The 18,090-nt window shown below is 35.5% G+C and overlaps 1 protein-coding gene across 1 annotated transcript in view; it reads right to left on the bottom strand.

The window, feature by feature from the left end:
• The window catches only part of Atr (ATR serine/threonine kinase), an 87,802-nt gene that overhangs the window by 57,907 nt on the left and 11,805 nt on the right, over positions 1 to 18,090 (bottom strand). The window contains exons 7-19 of the mRNA XM_028758921.1: positions 15,735 to 15,925; positions 15,024 to 15,176; positions 14,604 to 14,796; positions 14,128 to 14,384; positions 13,249 to 13,439; positions 13,065 to 13,165; positions 12,641 to 12,812; positions 11,765 to 11,935; positions 9,110 to 9,304; positions 6,781 to 6,966; positions 5,206 to 5,298; positions 3,033 to 3,163; positions 132 to 275 (exon numbers count right to left, since the gene is read on the bottom strand). Coding sequence (XP_028614754.1) covers positions 132 to 275; positions 3,033 to 3,163; positions 5,206 to 5,298; positions 6,781 to 6,966; positions 9,110 to 9,304; positions 11,765 to 11,935; positions 12,641 to 12,812; positions 13,065 to 13,165; positions 13,249 to 13,439; positions 14,128 to 14,384; positions 14,604 to 14,796; positions 15,024 to 15,176; positions 15,735 to 15,925 — 2,178 coding nt within the window. The remainder of the gene's footprint in view (positions 1 to 131; positions 276 to 3,032; positions 3,164 to 5,205; positions 5,299 to 6,780; positions 6,967 to 9,109; positions 9,305 to 11,764; positions 11,936 to 12,640; positions 12,813 to 13,064; positions 13,166 to 13,248; positions 13,440 to 14,127; positions 14,385 to 14,603; positions 14,797 to 15,023; positions 15,177 to 15,734; positions 15,926 to 18,090) is intronic.

The following is an 18,090-nucleotide window of genomic DNA, read 5'->3' as shown; positions in this document are numbered from 1 at the left end:
ATCAAACAAACATTCAAAAACAAACAACAAAAACAATAAAGTTGGAGAATGATTGAGGAAGACACCCAATGTCAACTTTTGATACACACACACACACTTTACTATTTTCTGATTAATTTCAGTTACAATACCTGTTTTCAATGATGAGGTAGTGAAAGATAGCAGCAGTTTCCTTAGGCTGCATGTGTATGAGAGGTAACAAAGCCACTATGACATGACTGAGCAGGGGTCCCAGGTAAGCGTGATCCAGACAGCGAACAAAGCAGTCCCATGCTCTAAGTGAAAAACAAAAATTAATTCAAGTATTTTTATGTTTGTAATGTACCATCATTTAGTTGTTGGCTGAATAATGATATATACATATAAGAGATTAAAGTAGCTTTTGATCTAAAGATCAATGATACATACAAACACACAGTGATCTCTAAGTTATATTAAGTAAAAACAAAACTTAAAAATACCAACCAACCAACTAATCAAACGAATACTCAAAAAAAAAACAAAACACCAAGGTGAAATCAGTTTTTCATGGGATGATCAATACAAAAGAAGAACTGAATGTTATATATTTATGCATTTGCTTACACAGATAATCTATAAGGACAGAACAACTTAAGAATATTTTTTAACTTTAGAATGCTGCAAATATACAACACATTTAGAAGAAATTGTGTTTGGCAGTTGGATATGGTGATTCACAACTCCAATCTCAATACTTGAAATGTAACATCATAGAATTCAAGGGTAGCCTGGGCTATGTAAGAACCTTAGAAAAATTAAAAAACCAAACTCAATTTTCATCTTTCCATGAATTAGGACTAAAATACAACTTTTCCCTGTGATGCTGGGCAGTGAGAACAAGCCATAGTTTCTAGTCATAGGTTTCCTGAAACCATGGGGGTGAGCAATGGATATCGTACTGAACAGCATACTACTATATTCAGTAGACTAAATGAGATACTCAACACTTTATTACAAGCAGGCTTTGTGTTATATGATTTCAGTCAACTGAAAGCTAACTGTTAGTGTTCTGAGCTCATTTAAGCCAGGTTACATTAAGTTATGGTGTGGTAGGTTAAGTATGGTAGCTTAGGTACATTAAAAATGTATATTGGTATAGGACTGTAACTCCAGAAATCAGGAGCCTGAAGAAGCAGTGTGGCCAAATACATACACAAAGACAAAACCAGACCAAACCAGACCAAACCAAACCAAATAAAAAAACCCAAACCACAATGAAATCAAACAAACATACAAACAAAAACCCAAAAAAGACTGATGTAGTGGCACACACCTATAATCCCAGCTCTGTCCACACAGAAAGTTCCAGGCCAGCCTAGGAACTATGGAAGAGGTAGGTGACGAAGTATGCTGGCTAGTTTTATGTCAACTTGATATAAACTAGAGTCATTTAGGAAGTAAATGTAATCCCAACAGAGAAAATGCTCCCAAGAGATCAGCCTGTGGACAAGATTGTAGTACATTTCATGATTAATGATTGATGTGGGTGGGTCCATACTAAATGGGGTGGTGTCATCCCTGGGTCAGTGGTTCTGGATGGTATAAGAAAGCAGATTGGGCAAGCTGTGAGAAACAATCGAACAAGCAGCAATCCTTGATGACTTCAGTTCCCGCCTCCAGGTTCTCGCCTTCCTTGAGTTCCTGCCCTGACTTCACACAGTGATGGACTGTAACTTGAGAGTTAAAAACTATTACAGCAATAGAAATCTTAATGGGACAAAAGAAAAAAAAAAAAAAAAAAAAAAAGGCACCAGAATCATGCTGTGAATCATTGCTGTGACAGACCTGGAGGCCACTAGGTTTTGGGGAAGACTAGTGTCATTTGAACTTTGGGCTAGAAAAGCTGTTGAGTGTTCAAAGTGCAGTGGGCTGTTCAGTGGGAAGATAAGTGTGCTGAGAGCAGCACAGATGAAGGAGGCCTGATGAAATCAGGAGCTCCAGATGAAATCAAAGACTCTATTGAGACCATTTTGAATTAAGAATCTGCAGTTTGGCCAGCTAGAGCTGAGACCAATACCACTGAAGTGAAACCTTTACTTACCAAGGTCAACTGACTCTGGTTAGTTGGATCTGAGAAATTGGTACTGATTTAAAAAAAAAAAAAAAAAAAAGATCAGCACCCTTGAGGACCATTAATCTGGGAATATGTCCAGGGTCAGCACACAGAAACTTGTGTGCCAAAGGGGACAAGGCTGCATCTCATGCTGGCAGCTGAACTTAGTAGTGAAAGACTCACATATGAGCTACAGGTTTTAAAGGAATGCAGTGATCATGGGAGAGTAGCTGAGGCTTGGTACCATGTAGCAGAGTTAGGGTCCCTGAAGAGAGTCTAGGAGAGTCTACCGGCAAAGGTGAAGTTCGTTTAGAGATATCATTATCATGGGACAACTACGAGGACAGCAGCAGTTGTGAAGTGGTACCAGCCTAAGCTTAGATGACTAAGTGCATGTGCTGTGAGTGGCAGAGCCAGAGGAGTAGGGCGGTCTATAAGCCCTTTGGAGCCTAGAAGAGTATGCGTAAATCCCAGACATTGGACACTGAATTATTTATTTACACTGTTGGGAATTTGGCTTTGATTTGTTCAGAATGCTACTGTGCTCTGGTTCTTCCTTCTTACAGTAAGAGAATATGTAACTTATTTTTGACTTTAGAGAAGCCCACAGTTAAAGGACTTTGAAATTTTAGAGAGACTTAAATATTTTAAAGAAATTAACTTTTAAAGTGTTTGGAATTTTAAAGACTGGGACCTTTAGAAGTTTTATATACCACCTTGGGAAAGATCAAGAAATTGGTTATGACTTAATAAATAAGTGATGTGTTTGTGCATCGAGTTGACAAAGGGTCAATTGTGCTGGCTAGTTTAATGCCAACTTGACACAAACTAGAGTCATTTAGGAAAAGAACACCTCAATTGAAAAAAATGCTCCCATCAGATCAGCCTGTGTGATAAGAACTCAAGTTAGAATTATCTAGAAATATAAGAAAACATTTCAAATATGATGATTATTTACCTGCAACATAACTCAGGAAAGTCATCCTTGAACCTGAGTCCAGTTCGCAGTGTGGTCATCATTTTTACTCTCACAGAACTGACGTGTTTAGGTCCCATCAACTTCATCAAAGACATTAAACTAGTCAAGGCCTACAAAGAAAGTAGTGTTTGTTTAAAAAACAAAACAAAACAAAAAAAACCTTCTAAATAAGATGCCAGAAAAAGACAAGTAATAGAAACAATTGCTTTCTACCTAAATGTCAAGGTATCAATGTACATGACACAAAAGGCCTAATAAATGGTCAACTTATGAGAACCAAGACTCTGAAAAATACAAACTGCATTCTTATTTTTGTTTCTCTTGAAACTGCACTGCTACTATTGTCCAATAAATCTTGAAATTTACAAATGATATATCTTATTTTTTTCCAATATGTTTCATATCACTAGTGTAAATACAGATATAAATTGAATTTAAAGTGATTTATAATATAATTTAAGCAGAATGTTTCATAATGGTTAATAATGGTCTTAATGTTACTAAATTCAAGATATTTTGAATTTAATTCAACAAACAACTGCCAGATAGTCTTATAATAGAAACAGAATGAGAACTGCATCAATAGTTCTAGGTGCTAATGAACAGGTATAGAAAGTCTCTGGTTAATCTTTTGCAATATTGTCTTAGTTAGGGGTTACCATTCCTATGCTTAAACACCATGGCCAAAAGCGATTTGGGTTATGTTTCCACATCACTGTTCATCATTGAAAGAAGTCAGGACAGGAACTCAAATGGGGCAGGAACCTGGAGCTAATGCAGAGACCACGGAGGAGTAATACACACTGACTTGCTCAGTATGCTTTCTTATAGCATTCTCCCTCATGGATCACCAATTAAGAAAATGCCCTACAGGCCTGGCTATGGCCTGATCTTATGGAGCTATTTTCTAAACAGGCTCCCTCCTCACCAATGACTCTACCTTGTGTCAAGATGCATAAAACTAGTCAGCACATGTACCAAAACATGGAAGCTCTTTATGGTTCTATAACATAAATTCCATTTTTCTTAGACTTACAATCATCCAAGTGTTTGGGAAGCTATATAGATGGAATAGAAGTTACTGAAAATTTACTAGTTAAAACTGAAATTATAGGCATTGACTGTTACAATTTGTAGCTAAACTTTGCTCTGTGTCTTATGTGGATACTTAAAGTTATCAGAAAGAGAATGCATTCTGAAATAAAAGCTGCTACTGGCCAGCAAGGTGGCTCCTAAGGTAAAGGCTTGCTGCTAAGCCTGACAACCTAGTTCTAGCCTAAAAACCCATATAGTAGTAGAAGGAGTATACTGATTCATGAATGTTGTCCTCTGACCCCTATGTGAGTGTTGCCCACATATGCTAACATACATATACATTAAGAACAGAAATACCAACAGTAAATCCAGGTGAACCAATAAAATTCAATTATACAATTGATATTCAAGCTCTCAGTTACTGCTGGCTTATGTCTTCAACTGTGCTAGATGTCATGACGCATGGGCCTGAAGACATTAGTATTATTACCTGACAGGTAGAAAGCTAACTGAGCAAGGTGGGTGTCATAATCCCAGCATAAAGGAGGCTGAGGCAAGAGGACTACCAGAAGTTCAAAGGCACCCTGAGCTATAATAACAAAAGTAGAGTTAACCTAGGTGACTCTGACCAAAGATACTGATTCTGAAATGTTCTTTGAAACTAGAATCAAGTCGTAGCTGAAGTTATATTATCTTTGTCTATTTAGTAACAGAGCCAACAAATTCTTTAGGACAGCTTGAGTTGGGTTTCCTAATTCTCATCATCAGTAAAAGAGCTGCCAATGGTACAATTCTATTTTTAAAATGTCTAAAGAACAAATAAATGATATCCAGTAATAAATATCAAATGTTTGGTTGCTTTTCCTTTTTGACAGTCTCATACTTAGTTAAGGCTTGCTTGGAACTCATGATGTAGCCCAGGCTGACATTAAGCTCTGAACTATCCTTCAGCCTCAGTCTTTCCACATGCTGAAATTACAGGTGTGAGCTACCACACCCAGCTTGTTCCATGACTTTTTATACTTGAATGTTTACAACTAGAAGCAGAACTCATATTCCCTAAATATTCAATATGAATTTTATTCTAGTCTCTGGGAATTCAAATACCACTACTTACCATTTTCTTATCTTCAATGCCAACACTGGAGCTCAGTAACTGCATATTAAAAAAGGCCAGAATGCCCAACAATTTCGGTTGCAAATAATCAGCCTATGGATTAAAAGAAAAGATGTTACATGTTTTAGATATATTAAGTGTCTCTCTTCTTTTCCTTTGAACTGGAGATTTACTACAAAACTCCCAGTGGCCAGCTTTTTACCACTGAACTCTACCAGGCAGGGAAAATTGCAAGAAAAGGAACTAGGGATGAGTGTTAACTGAAATGTGTTCTAAGGTAGGATGGCTTAATATTGAGGCACCTGATTTAGGTTACCTTAGGGTTATATACATGGCTGAGGACAGATGAGGAAGAATCTGTACTAGTATACAGTGAAGAGGAATTAGGTATCTATCTAGCATACAGAAACTTTGCCAAGCAAAGAAATCATCTGTTTTTTAAGTCCAAATTTACCTTTTGGTTTGTGAACTTTAAAAAAAAAAAACAACTAGTTTTTTGAGATTAGCATAATATTGGGTTTCATCACAGCATCTCTAAAATATGTGTTTTGTAAACTTGTAATTTAGATTGAAATTAAACTTTGGCATGATAAACCGCAATTCATTAGTTATATGGTTCACATCTGTTCTTAAATAAAATGTAGGTATAGGTGGCACTCAAATCTACATAAATATTCTAATTTCAAAGTTCTGGCATTGAGTCAAACAGTACTTTGAATATGTATATCTGCCATTCACCAAATATATGTGTTTCTATACTATCATGCTAGGTACATGTGTTAAAGATAAGCAATAGTATACACGGCAAAATTAAAAGAAGGCACTAAATAAATTCACACATAAATATGGCTGATAAGGGCTATAAGAAAATAAACATGAACATGTGATAGAAACTGGATAAATCAATTTAGGTAGGGGTGATAAGGAAACTGTGAATAGTGAAAAACATCCTGGGAATTATTAATATAAGTACAGAGACCATCTAAAGGCAACAACTACAAATCTGAAAGTTTGCCATCTTTAAGAAACAAAGATAGAGCTAAAGCAATGGAAAGAACTGAACCAAAGGCAGGTGGAAAGGCACACTGTCACACATGCTCTTACAGATTTTATTTGAAGAACTTATATATTATTCTCAGGTTTTGGTTGAAGCAAAGGAGTAGGTGATAGTACAAAGTACCATTGCCCAAAATCGGGATGATTAGGGGAATCAAGCCAGGAAAGAATAATAAAGATTTCTTTGGGGGCTGAGGTTCCACACATGGATAGCCCAATAGTGAGGCACTTGATGTGGTGGGTGTCAACTTGACACAGGCTAAAGTTATCTGAGAGGAGGAAATCTCAGTTAAGAAAATGCTTTCATAAGATGGGACTGTAGGCAAGTATGAAGGGCATTTTCCTAATTAGTAATTAGTGAGGGCGATCCCACCATACAACTTTAACCATTTCTAAAAGAAAAATATCAATTAAAACTTAAAGAAATACCTATGTTTGGAAAATAGGGGAGAGGAGTTTCCTCAGCTTTATAGGTAAGGTACAGAAAAGGAGAAAACCAAACAAACTTATACCATGTACCATCAGTTCAGGTGATGTGATATCTCGTGGTCCCTGATATGGATCATCACTAGATGCAAATGAGGCAAGTATTGACAAACCATTGAAAACTTGTTGATAATGTTCTCCAATTCGAAGCAATAATTCATTGTGTAATCCTTGAAAATCCTGTCTTAACAGGCTGCCCAACTCAATTTCTGTTTCATTCTAAAGATATTAAAAACATTTTCTTCATATTAGCATCCAGACTTAAGTACATTGATTTTTAATGTGTTTTTAGTAAATCAAGAGCTCTAGGTCAAGTGACGCTGTTTACTAGTAGTACTAAGAAAGGACACTGGCAAAGGATTCTAATCTTGTTCTCTCCTGACAGGTCTCCATGAGCTGTATGTAATGAAGAAGAGGGATCAGACTTAATTTTGACATGAAATTTTAAAAAGAAGACTCCTATGCTTGCACCAGGAACATAGTATTTACAGATGCAAAGACCCTAGGAGTAAGAACAGTGGTTCACAGCATGGTTTCAGTTAGAATGCTGGAGTTTAAATTCTAGCTGTCACTTATAGGTTGTCCTGTGATTTGGACAAGTTACCTAATCTCATTGCCTTAAGTGTCATCATCTGTAAAACAAAACACTGCCTGAACGTTTCTAATTAAAAACACAAATACCAATTTTTGAACACTATTATGATACAAGAAGCAGAAAATGCCATACTTGACTTTAAAACACAAGTTGCTGTCAAAATGTGAGTACATTGAAAATACTGTATAAAATTAGCTTTGGGCTATACATTTAAGATATATGTGAAACAGGAATGAATTCTGTGTTTAGACTTTGGTTTCATTCTCAAGACATCTCATTTTATATATATGCAAATATTCCAAAATGCAAAAAAACCCTGAAATCTAGTCTCAAGCATTTTGTATAAAAGATAAACTGTGCTCCCTCTATCTTACCAAGTAAATTAAGTGACCCAGATAGCATACAGACAGAGAAGATTTTGACATGTAGTATGTACTCCATAAATATCATTCTGTCTCTGTAACACACAGGTTAATGCTCTTGAGATGAAAACAATTAATAGTCATTACTCCCCAAGTCAGAAGAGATCTGCTATCCTCTTAGAAAAAAATGAAATTAAGGTCCTCTGTTCCCATTGTCTTATATTCCTAGAAGACACTGCTGTTAATGTAAAACTAAAAAAGAAGCCTAAGCTATAATTTTAAACTTTAAAATTAGCCAGACATGCAAATTTAACATCCCAAACCCATAATGAAATGAGAAAATAAAGTCCCAAAAGTTGTTGTCTGATCTCCACACATGAACACTGTCTCTGTCTTTCCCACACACTCTAAAATTTTAAGATTTATTTATTTTCAGCCAGGTAGTGGTGGTGCACGCCTTTAATCCCAGCACTTGGGAGGCAGATGCAGGCGGATTTCTGAGTTTGAGGCCAGCCTGGTCTGCATAGTGAGTTCCAGGACAGCCAGGGCTATACAGAAAAACTCTGTCTCAAAAAACAAAAACAAAAAAACAAAACAAAACAAAAAATTATTCTATTATACACAAGGGTGTTTTGTCTCTATGTAGGTATATGTATATGGGTGCTTGGTGCCATAGAGGTCAGAAGAGGTTTCAGATCTCCTGGATCTGCAGTAACAGGAAGATATGATCTGACATGTGGGTATTGGGAACTGAATGCAGGTCTTCTGTTGTAATAAGTATTGTTAGCCCTGAGCCATCTTTCCAGTCCCATAAAAATTTTAATATTTTAAAATAGGAAGAATTATAATCAGAGCAGCAAGTAAATAAGCCAAGTACAGGTATACGATTAAAGATAGTAATCTCTTCCTATAACTATTTGTACAATATCAGCTAATTTATAACTGTAATCAGCACAAAATCACCAAAATAAAATTATATAAAAAACTCAGGTCCATGAAAGGATGACTATTCTATCCCATTATAGTAAATGATCAGAAAAAAAAAAAAAAAGAAGAACAATTTTATTTAGAATCCTCTCAAGACAATGATTATTTTTTAAATGTAGAAGTGCTCTGTCTGCATGTACACCTACATGCCAGAAGAGGGCATCAGATCCCATTACAGATGGTCCTGAAACCATGTGGTTACTGGAAATTAAAGTCAGAACCTCTGGAAGAGCAACCAATATTCTTAAGAGCTGAGCCATCTCACCAGCCCAATAATGATTATTCAACACAATATTTATATATCTCTTACAGTATAAGCTACAAATTACTTACTGCCTTTCCCATATTACAATGTTATAATAGCTTTTCCAATCTTAACTTAAATAAAAAAATAAAATACATACAAATATTCAAATACCTTCAGATAATGAAGGGCACGTTCTAATTCATCTTTGGAACAAGAACAAACCAAATGAGAAAAAATATATTTGAAGTTATTTATTAAAATCTCTCGACGATTGACATTTAATTGTTTCCCTAAAGTTCGAATGAGAGCTGATGCAGCAGGACTTGCTTTGGCAGCAAGATCAGGAAGTAGAACTTGTAATGTCCTCTGGGGAAAAAAAAACAATAATTATCAAAAAGTACATTTGTCTGGGTGATAAACTGTTCAAATAAGCCACCCACAAGAAATATTCTTTAATGCTACAGGAAGTTATGTATGGAATCGTACTTGTATTCGGTTTTGTCATTTACTTACTTGACTACAATAGACTGATAACATTACTATGACCCAGGGCCTGAATAAACATGTAGAGAATAGCCATAAATGCAAACTTAAAGAATTTTTTAGATCATAGAATTGATGCTTCATAATTACAGAAAACAGGCAAGAACCCCAGTGGAGTAATAAGGACACCAACCTACCCACAAAACTTTCAACCCCAAATTTATCCTGTCTACAGGAAATACGGGCACAGGGGATAGAACAAAGACTGAAGGAATGGCCTACCAATAACCGGCCCAACTTGAGACCCATCCCATAAGCATCAATCCTTGACACTATTAACGATACTATTATGCTTGTAGACAGGAGAATGTTGTCCTCTGAGAGGCTCCACCTAGCAGCTGACTCAGACAGATATAGACACCCACAGCCAATAAAACAACTAAGCACATCTAACATCCCAATACTGCAATAAATCTATTTTCCTTTTTGGTCTATTTTTTTAAAGATCTAGCTAAGTAAATTTAAATAAACTCCAAAGGGAAAATAGTTATTTTTAATTTATTCTACATGTCTTAATGATTACAACTACATGTTAAGTCATTATTCTAAATCTGGGATGTAACAACGAACAAGATTCAGGCCTTGCTTGGGAGTGTGAGATTCTGTCACTCAAGAAACTGAGGCAAGAGAGAACACATTTGATGCCAGGTTGTGCTACAGAATGAGACTCTGTCTTAAAGAAGAAAAGAAAGAAAGAAAGGAAGGAAGGAAGGAAGGAAGGAAGGAAGGAAGGAAGGAAGGAAGGAAAGGAAAACAAACAAAATAACAAATAAATAAGTTTCCCTTTATAGACATACCTTAGGCCTTTTTAACTTTAGTATTACTTAGCTTAAGATGGTTATATTATATATCTTAATTTTAGACATTTAGTTTCTTCTCAGAGTGTTATTTTGCCAATAGGTAATGTTGCAATAAACATTGTGGGTTTTAATGAAGTTAATAATAAGGTATGAATCTGTGGTTCTTATGAAATAGCAGCCTATTTTCTTTGTATATATAATCAATTTATAAGCAATTTACATTTGTTAAAATAATATTATAGGAAAAACTTCTGTATAAATTGTTATCACAATTTATTAACAATAAACCTGATTTGGGGAAAGAAAAGAAGATAATATGCTCCATCATCCTTTAAACCTCAGCTCTACTGAACTTCATAATCTTCCTAAACTATCCCATGCTACAAAGTCTGACATTCGAATTCATAGCAGATCATACCACTAATTCTATATTTCATAATTCAACTTAAGGGTAAATATTAATTTTTCAATGACTAACGGAACCTAGAACATACTGAAAACATAGACTCAAAAGACTTAACCAGAATACAGAATCATTAATTATGATATATAGAACAGTATATAAAGATATAAGTTTAAGTTATACTGTGTAAGCAATAATCTCTGTCAAAGTAAAAATAAATATACAATTTAGGAGCTAGGGAGATAGTTTAGGTGGTAAAGAGCACCTCACATAAGCATGAGGATGTAAACTCAATCCTCAGAAAACACCTGGACATGGTGACATAAGCCTTTATTCCCAGTGCTATGGAAACAGAGACAGAAAGAAGTTGAAGGCTTGCTGCCCAGCCATTCAAACTTACTTGGCAAAACTCCAGGGCATTGTGATAGAACTCTGTTCCCGATAACCACACCCCCAAAATTGATGGGCAGTACCTGAGCAACAATAGCCAAGGTTATCTACTAACCCACACACAAACACACACATACACGCAGGCATGCACGCACGCATGCACGCGTGCGTGCGCGCGCGCGCGCACACACACACACACACACACACACACACACCTCTTGTAATTTTAAAAATTTAGGGTTCATATGGTTCTAAATGTACTTGTGATAGTTTGTATATGCTTGGCCCTGGGAGTGGCACTATAAGGAGGTGTGGCCCTGTTGGAGTAGGTGTGTCACTGTGGGTGTGGGTTATAAGATCTCATCCTAGCAGCCTGTAAGCCAGTATTCTGCTAGCAGACTTCAGATGAAGATGTAGAACTCTCAGCTCCTCCTGCACCATGCCTGCCTGGATGCTGCCATGTTCCTGCCTTGATGATAATGGCCCTGAACCTCTGAACCTGGTAAGCCAGCCCCAACTGAATGTTGTCCTTGTAATAGTTGCCTTTCTCATGGTGTCTGTTCACAGCTGTAAAACCCTAGCTAAGACAGTACTTGTAAGGTTTTCTTTAAAAGTAAACAAATAGAATGAAACAAATAAAATGTTGAAATGAAAGCTTCAAATAAGTCAACTACACACACGGCAACTTACTGTCAGGAAACGATTAAGATCAGGAAAGTCAAAAACATTGGCAATTTCTGATAAGGTATTTAAAGCCATTTCTCTGTGATGAACAACATCCTGTTTTCGCACCTCAGCAGACTGGGAAGGAGTACTTGGGAGTGCTGTCATCTGACTGGAGTGGAGAGATTCTACCAAAAACTAAAGCAAAAGATTTTTCTTAGTTTTCAAAAGATGAAGGAACTCTAACTAAGCTCCCTCCCTGCCCACCAATGAATACTTTTTAAGCTAGAATAGAGGATAGTTTTAAGTTCTATACTGCTATAGTTGGGACTCTCTCAATTCACTTTAATGGGGTAGATTATGTCACAATCTCCATTTTACAGAAAAGCAACCAATCTTTGTTAAGAAACTTTAATATCATGCTAAGGATTTTATCACAAATCAAGGTAAGAACAATACTTTTTAATATGGCCTAACTTTTCAGACATTAATAATTTGCTTCTGAACAAAGTGTCCTACTTACAATATCATCACTAAGAAGGCTAAAAATGATGACTCCCTAAACTTAATAAGAACATAATAATTTAACACATTATTAAAAGATGATATTCCTTTTCATTTACAACCCATATCTTCAGACAATTATCCTTAAATGCAAATGGCAAAAATTCAGTTCTAAATAAATATAATTTAGAAAGTACTCTTTTAAAACAAGCCAATTAAGAAGACATGCATATATTGTTTTCCCTAAGCTCAGTCTTGTCTCAAAATTCTGGACTCAAGCGACCATACACTACCCCAGTATTCCAACACACACTACTTTCTTTGCCTGGCTTCAACTTCTTTTTTAACTCCTATAAAATATTGCTATTGTCTACTGAAAAGCTGAATGCTGGCTCTCACCTGACAGATTGGTTTCTTATATTGACTGAAAAAGTTCTGCAGTTTAACACTTTTAGCTGCAACTAGTGCTCGAATCTCTGTGTATGCTGCTCCAGAGACAGACGCAGACTTAGACAACAAGCAATGCAGTAAATGCAAGAGTGCAAAAGGTATCAAGTCTCCTTTTGCTGCCCTGAAAATAAAAACATGTGAAAGTCAGTGTCTCAGAAACTAATGCAGACACACAATTAAATATATGGAAATCATATTTTTTTCTGTAATATACAACTTATATCATAATTTATTCTTTTTATTTTTTTCAGTTTCAGTGCACAGTAGGCATATACTCTACCACTGGACTACATCTCCAGCCCTCATATCTCTAATACTAGGCAAATAAGACAGTGACAAAAATAAATTTCAATTCAAATATGATCAAACATACCTTCCAATATCCCCTGTGGTGAGAATCAGAGTATCCTTTAGCTCATTATTTCTTGATATTTGGGCATGTGTATATGCTTCCTTCATTCTTAAGACAAAAAGCTAAGAAAGCAAAGTTCATTGGTCAGAATAGTTCTAGACCTGGGTTTATAAAAATCTGTAGGTTTTAATTTAAGTCTTCTAACCTCTTTTATGAATCCATCTTCAGAGTTCAAGGATTCCAATATATACTTGATATTTCCACTAAAAGCAATTCTAACATCCTTGTCTGGATCTTCCATCAAATTTAATAAAGTCCCAAGAACTGCTTTCACCTCTGTTTCATCTTCTTGAAAATCAAGATGCTTACAGAGATGATGTAGATTGTCTATGAAAGCTAAAGCGAGATAGTATGTATTTTCTAATTTGACACATCATCTAACAAAGTTATAAATAGTCAGCAAATAAAATACAGCAAACAGCCCCATGTTGCCTTATATGTTAATGTTTAGGTATACATGGCACATATAACTTAAGGAGATTAGAACTTATTAATTTATTTGTTTGGTTTTGTGGTTGTTTATTTTGAGACAGGCCTCACTGTAGAAACCTGGCTAGTTTGCCTGGAATTCTGTTTGTAGACCAGTTGGCCTTAAAGACAGAGATCCACCTGCCTCTGCTTCCTGAATGCTGGAACCAAAAGGCATGTTCCACTACAGCTGGCAAACTTACCAATTTAAATTTTTTAATACTTAATAAAAGTTATATGTGATTTAAATTTAAAATAAATTCTAGAATCTAAGTTATCAAAAGATCATTTTTAGGTTTTGTAGATTATTACCTATTAGACTCAAAAATAAAGTTTAATTAAAAAACCTCTCAACTGAGAGGGATCTTAGTCTTATTAATTTTATAGAACTTAGGAGTTCTATAGAGCCACTTATCAACTATCTGAAAGCTTGTGAATAAACTGCAAGTTACTATCTATGCACATGGATCTTCCTGGTGTATGTGTAAATCTCAAGCCTCCAACAAACTCATACTCCAGTACACTACAAAGTGTTTTTTAATTTCCAAGTACTCACCAAGTTTTACTGGACTAGGTGTATTTTTGGTCAGCAGAAAAAGGAATGGCTTGCAAACAGAAGCTTTTACTTGAGAAGATGAACATTCATGCTGAGAAGTAGCTTTCAGGTTCTTACAGAATAAGTCTACATGTTCAAAGAAAGGCTCTACTAAGGAACTTGTCAAATAAAACATGCCGTGAAGAGTACAGACAAGTTGACCAAGGACAGAAGCAAATTCTTTCTTGACCATGTCAGAATCATCTTTGACTCTATCTCTTAAGAGAAAAGAAAAGAAAAAGTATAAATCTTCCCAGTAAATAGTTTGGATTAGACTTTCCTGATTTGAGACAAAGGGTAAAAATAAAATATTGAATAGAAAATACAATTTCAAAGCTACAAGCAATATTTGCTGTATGTATTCTGTAATAATAACTTGGACATTCAGATTATGATTTATACAAATGATATATTCAAATCAAAGTCTTAATACATACACAAGCATCTTGGGAATTTGGTTACAAGAATTCTGCTGCTGCAATAAGATAAAAAATCCTTTAACACAACTAGCCCGGATTACTTCATGGGAGCTCTTCAGGGCCCAATTATAGACTGCTGTTCGCCATTCAAGGAATATTCTTCTTGGAAACAGTGTCAGAAGAAACACACATTGTGACTGTGCCTGTGGAGCTAAACAGAATTAATTTTATGAAACAAGATTTCTTTAAGAATGTTTGCTTATTATTTTGAGGTATAGGGCCAAGTATACAGCTAATATACTAAACTTGTGTACTCTTCTAAGTATTCTCCTTTTAATTACTGAAAAATGTATGATAAAGTATTATAAATTCTATACAGAGATCAATTAACCATAACAAAATAAGCTACATATATCAGACAATTTTGTGACTACTTACAGTAACTGTCCAAAACCCTCTGGCTTAATGGCAGAAGGTTAGTAGCAAATGTGGTCATCTTTAAAGAGTTATCATCAGAATAGGAATAAATCCACGGAAGTGAGAGCATTCCACATAACTCTTCCAGAACATGATCCTCAAATGAACTTTTTACTACAGGGACAGACAAAAGGACATAAATTAACCTGTTCCTTCATCATATTCGTCATTTTACTTTGCCAGTAAGAATGTAGACATCCAAAACATTAAGTGAAATTACAACCAACATTCAATTAACACGAATTCTTAAAACAAAGGGCAAAAAAACCAATCTTCTGTTTTAACTGGGAGTGATCTGTGGCAAACTCATAGCCTGGTACAAGTTTAATTTGTATTCTCCACTGGGCTATACATTCAGGTCCATGCTGAAGTCTGTGAGGCCAATGAAATCAGATGTGGCTTAAAAACATATACGCCTATATACTGTCTATAAGGATCATAGTATTCTTCAGATTCTCAAACCAAAACATTTAAATGTTTCAAATGAATGTCTATTGACTAAATCAAAATATTGCACAAATAAATGGGAAACTCAGAAACTACCAGTAAGTTTAATTAACAAAAAATCTGAAAATATTCTGAATATTAAAAATACTTGTGCATTTAAACTTTAGGCAGAAACAGAAAGCCTCCATCTACAATGACTAACGTCTATCACTTATTTATACTCACCTTGCATATACATCAAAGCATCATAAATTCTCACCATGCTATCAATGACTAATTCCAGTTCAAGTTTCTGAACAGATTCTAACAAACTCCTACAGCTTTTAAGCACTTTTGTATAAAAATCCAAAGACATCCAAGTTATTACTACTGGAGGTTTCTTCTTATATTTGTGTTGACAATCCTTGACATTATAGCTGCAATGAGTACATTTTTAAAAAAGACATTAAAATTAAGAATTCTGTTATAGTCTAACATAATATTTTAATAAAGCCAAAGGAAAATTAAGTACAGAACTAACCTATAACCTTAAGCCAATTTAAAGTCAGTATGCAAAACAACCCAATCTTTATATTGATTTAAGTCACTGCTTTTTTTCTATTGTAATGTGTGGCATATGTGTATACTTGGGGACAGGAGGGGACACAGAAAGGGTAGACACCCTGAATCTAATTTGTAGCCTAGGGAGCTGATCTAGAGGCAATCCTCCTGTCTCAGCCTCCTAAATCATCTTGTGATGTAGGGAATTGATCTAGGATCCTTGAATGTTTAATTACCAGGCTTAAATAATGATAGAAGACATGCCTGTGCAATTATTAACTGATGTGGCAAATACTCTTCATAGAAAAGTTCAAGCATCTAATAATCTATTCCTTAATAATCTATTTTATTCACAATGAAAGAGAATATCTCATACAGTAATTGCATGTCAAAGGCATAATAATTTTCATAGTTTAGTTTCATTTTCAAACTTTTTACTTCCAGTCCAGAAAAATGTATTAAGTAGTGAACTGCCTAGTAAAGTAGAATAGATTATTTTAAAGTAGAATTTATATAATATGTGTTTTTAGCAGCATTAATTGAGAGGGGACTGGTTATCTTAATTGTAGAAAACTAAATCACTGAGAATTTTTTATCTGTGAATTTATCTCAAATTCTAAATTTAGTGGCAACTAAATTAATAAAATTTCCTAAAATCTCTCCCTTTATAACGCTGTATTCGTTAGTCAATAGGAATTGGTCGAAAGTACAGAATAATCACAAGCTGTTCTAAATTATGGTAGTAAAAGTAAGTCTTCACTTGTTTCTTTTGATAGAACAATTATATTAAAGATAATCTACCTCTTCTGAATTCTAAATTTCTACTCTATTTTAAGAAATATAGCCAAAAGAACATGAGTTTCTGAATTGCACATAAGTATGTTCTGCTATCTTCATATCATGTGTCCTTGGGAAAAGTTATTTAGGCTTAAGAGAAAAAAAGAATCTACCATTTCTGTACTTTAACATCTAACTGGTAAACAAGGTACGAAAGAATTTACCTCTAGGACTGACATAAAGAGTAAGGAAGACAGAAGCAACATTTAGCACAGTACCTAGCCTTTAGCAGGTATACAATACAAAATGTCTTATTACTACAAAGATTGTTTCCTAAGGTCACAGAAATCAAGTGAGTAATGGTAAATACAAACTCATTAGAGGAGATGGGCCACTGAGATGATTCAGTGGGTGAAATACTTGTCCTGAAGCATGATGACTTGACCTTCATCTCTGGAACCCATGTAAAAGCAGGAGAGAACTGGCTCCACAAAATTGTCCTCTGAGCTTCACATGCACTCCATGGCATGCATGCACTAAAAGTAGCTTTTATTCTTTTGTAGTAATTGTCGTCTGAGGCTTACTGCCTCCATCTGCTAACTCAGACCTAGTCCTGGAAGCTTGTAGCCTCCATACAATCTTATCTAGGCCTGGAATATTTTCAGCCTCTGAGACTTACTTATGAATAAGCTCACCTTTTCTTTTTCTTTCTGAACTCTGGCTGGCTGATTCAACTGAGCTGTTCTGACTCAAACTCCTCTCCAAGCTCACTGATTCAATCTGGCTTCTCTCAGTTTCTTACTAACTGCTCTGCTTGGCCTTATACTAACTTTGGCAATCTAATCTAATCTTCTGGCTCCTTTTCATTCACTGACTTGTTCTGTCATCACCAGTTCTGTCTACCTCGCTCTATCTACCTCGCAATCTGTCTCCTCGCCCTCTCCCTCTCCCGCTCTCTGCACTGCTTTCTTAAGTAGCTTCCCCCCTCTCTTCTAGTGAGAGTCGGGCATATCCTATTCTGTCAAATCTTTCTCAGATTTGTCACATTGTTGCCACTCAATTAGACATCACTTTCAAACATGGGTGCTTCCTTCTACAAACTAACTTTACCTTCACTGTTCAGGATTAAAGGCATGTACTAAGCACAAGGGCATGCATGTATTCCAGCCAGAGGGATTAAAGGTTTGTGCTAAGGGCTGAGCCACACCACAACTAGAAACAGCATTTTCTCAGTGAATAACATAATCTTGGGTTCACAGTGTGA

Source organism: Grammomys surdaster, unplaced genomic scaffold (genome assembly GCF_004785775.1).
Source record: "Grammomys surdaster isolate TR1022 unplaced genomic scaffold, NIH_TR_1.0 126248, whole genome shotgun sequence".
NCBI lineage: Eukaryota > Metazoa > Chordata > Mammalia > Rodentia > Muridae > Grammomys > Grammomys surdaster.
This window is presented reverse-complemented; position numbering and strand designations above follow the sequence as displayed.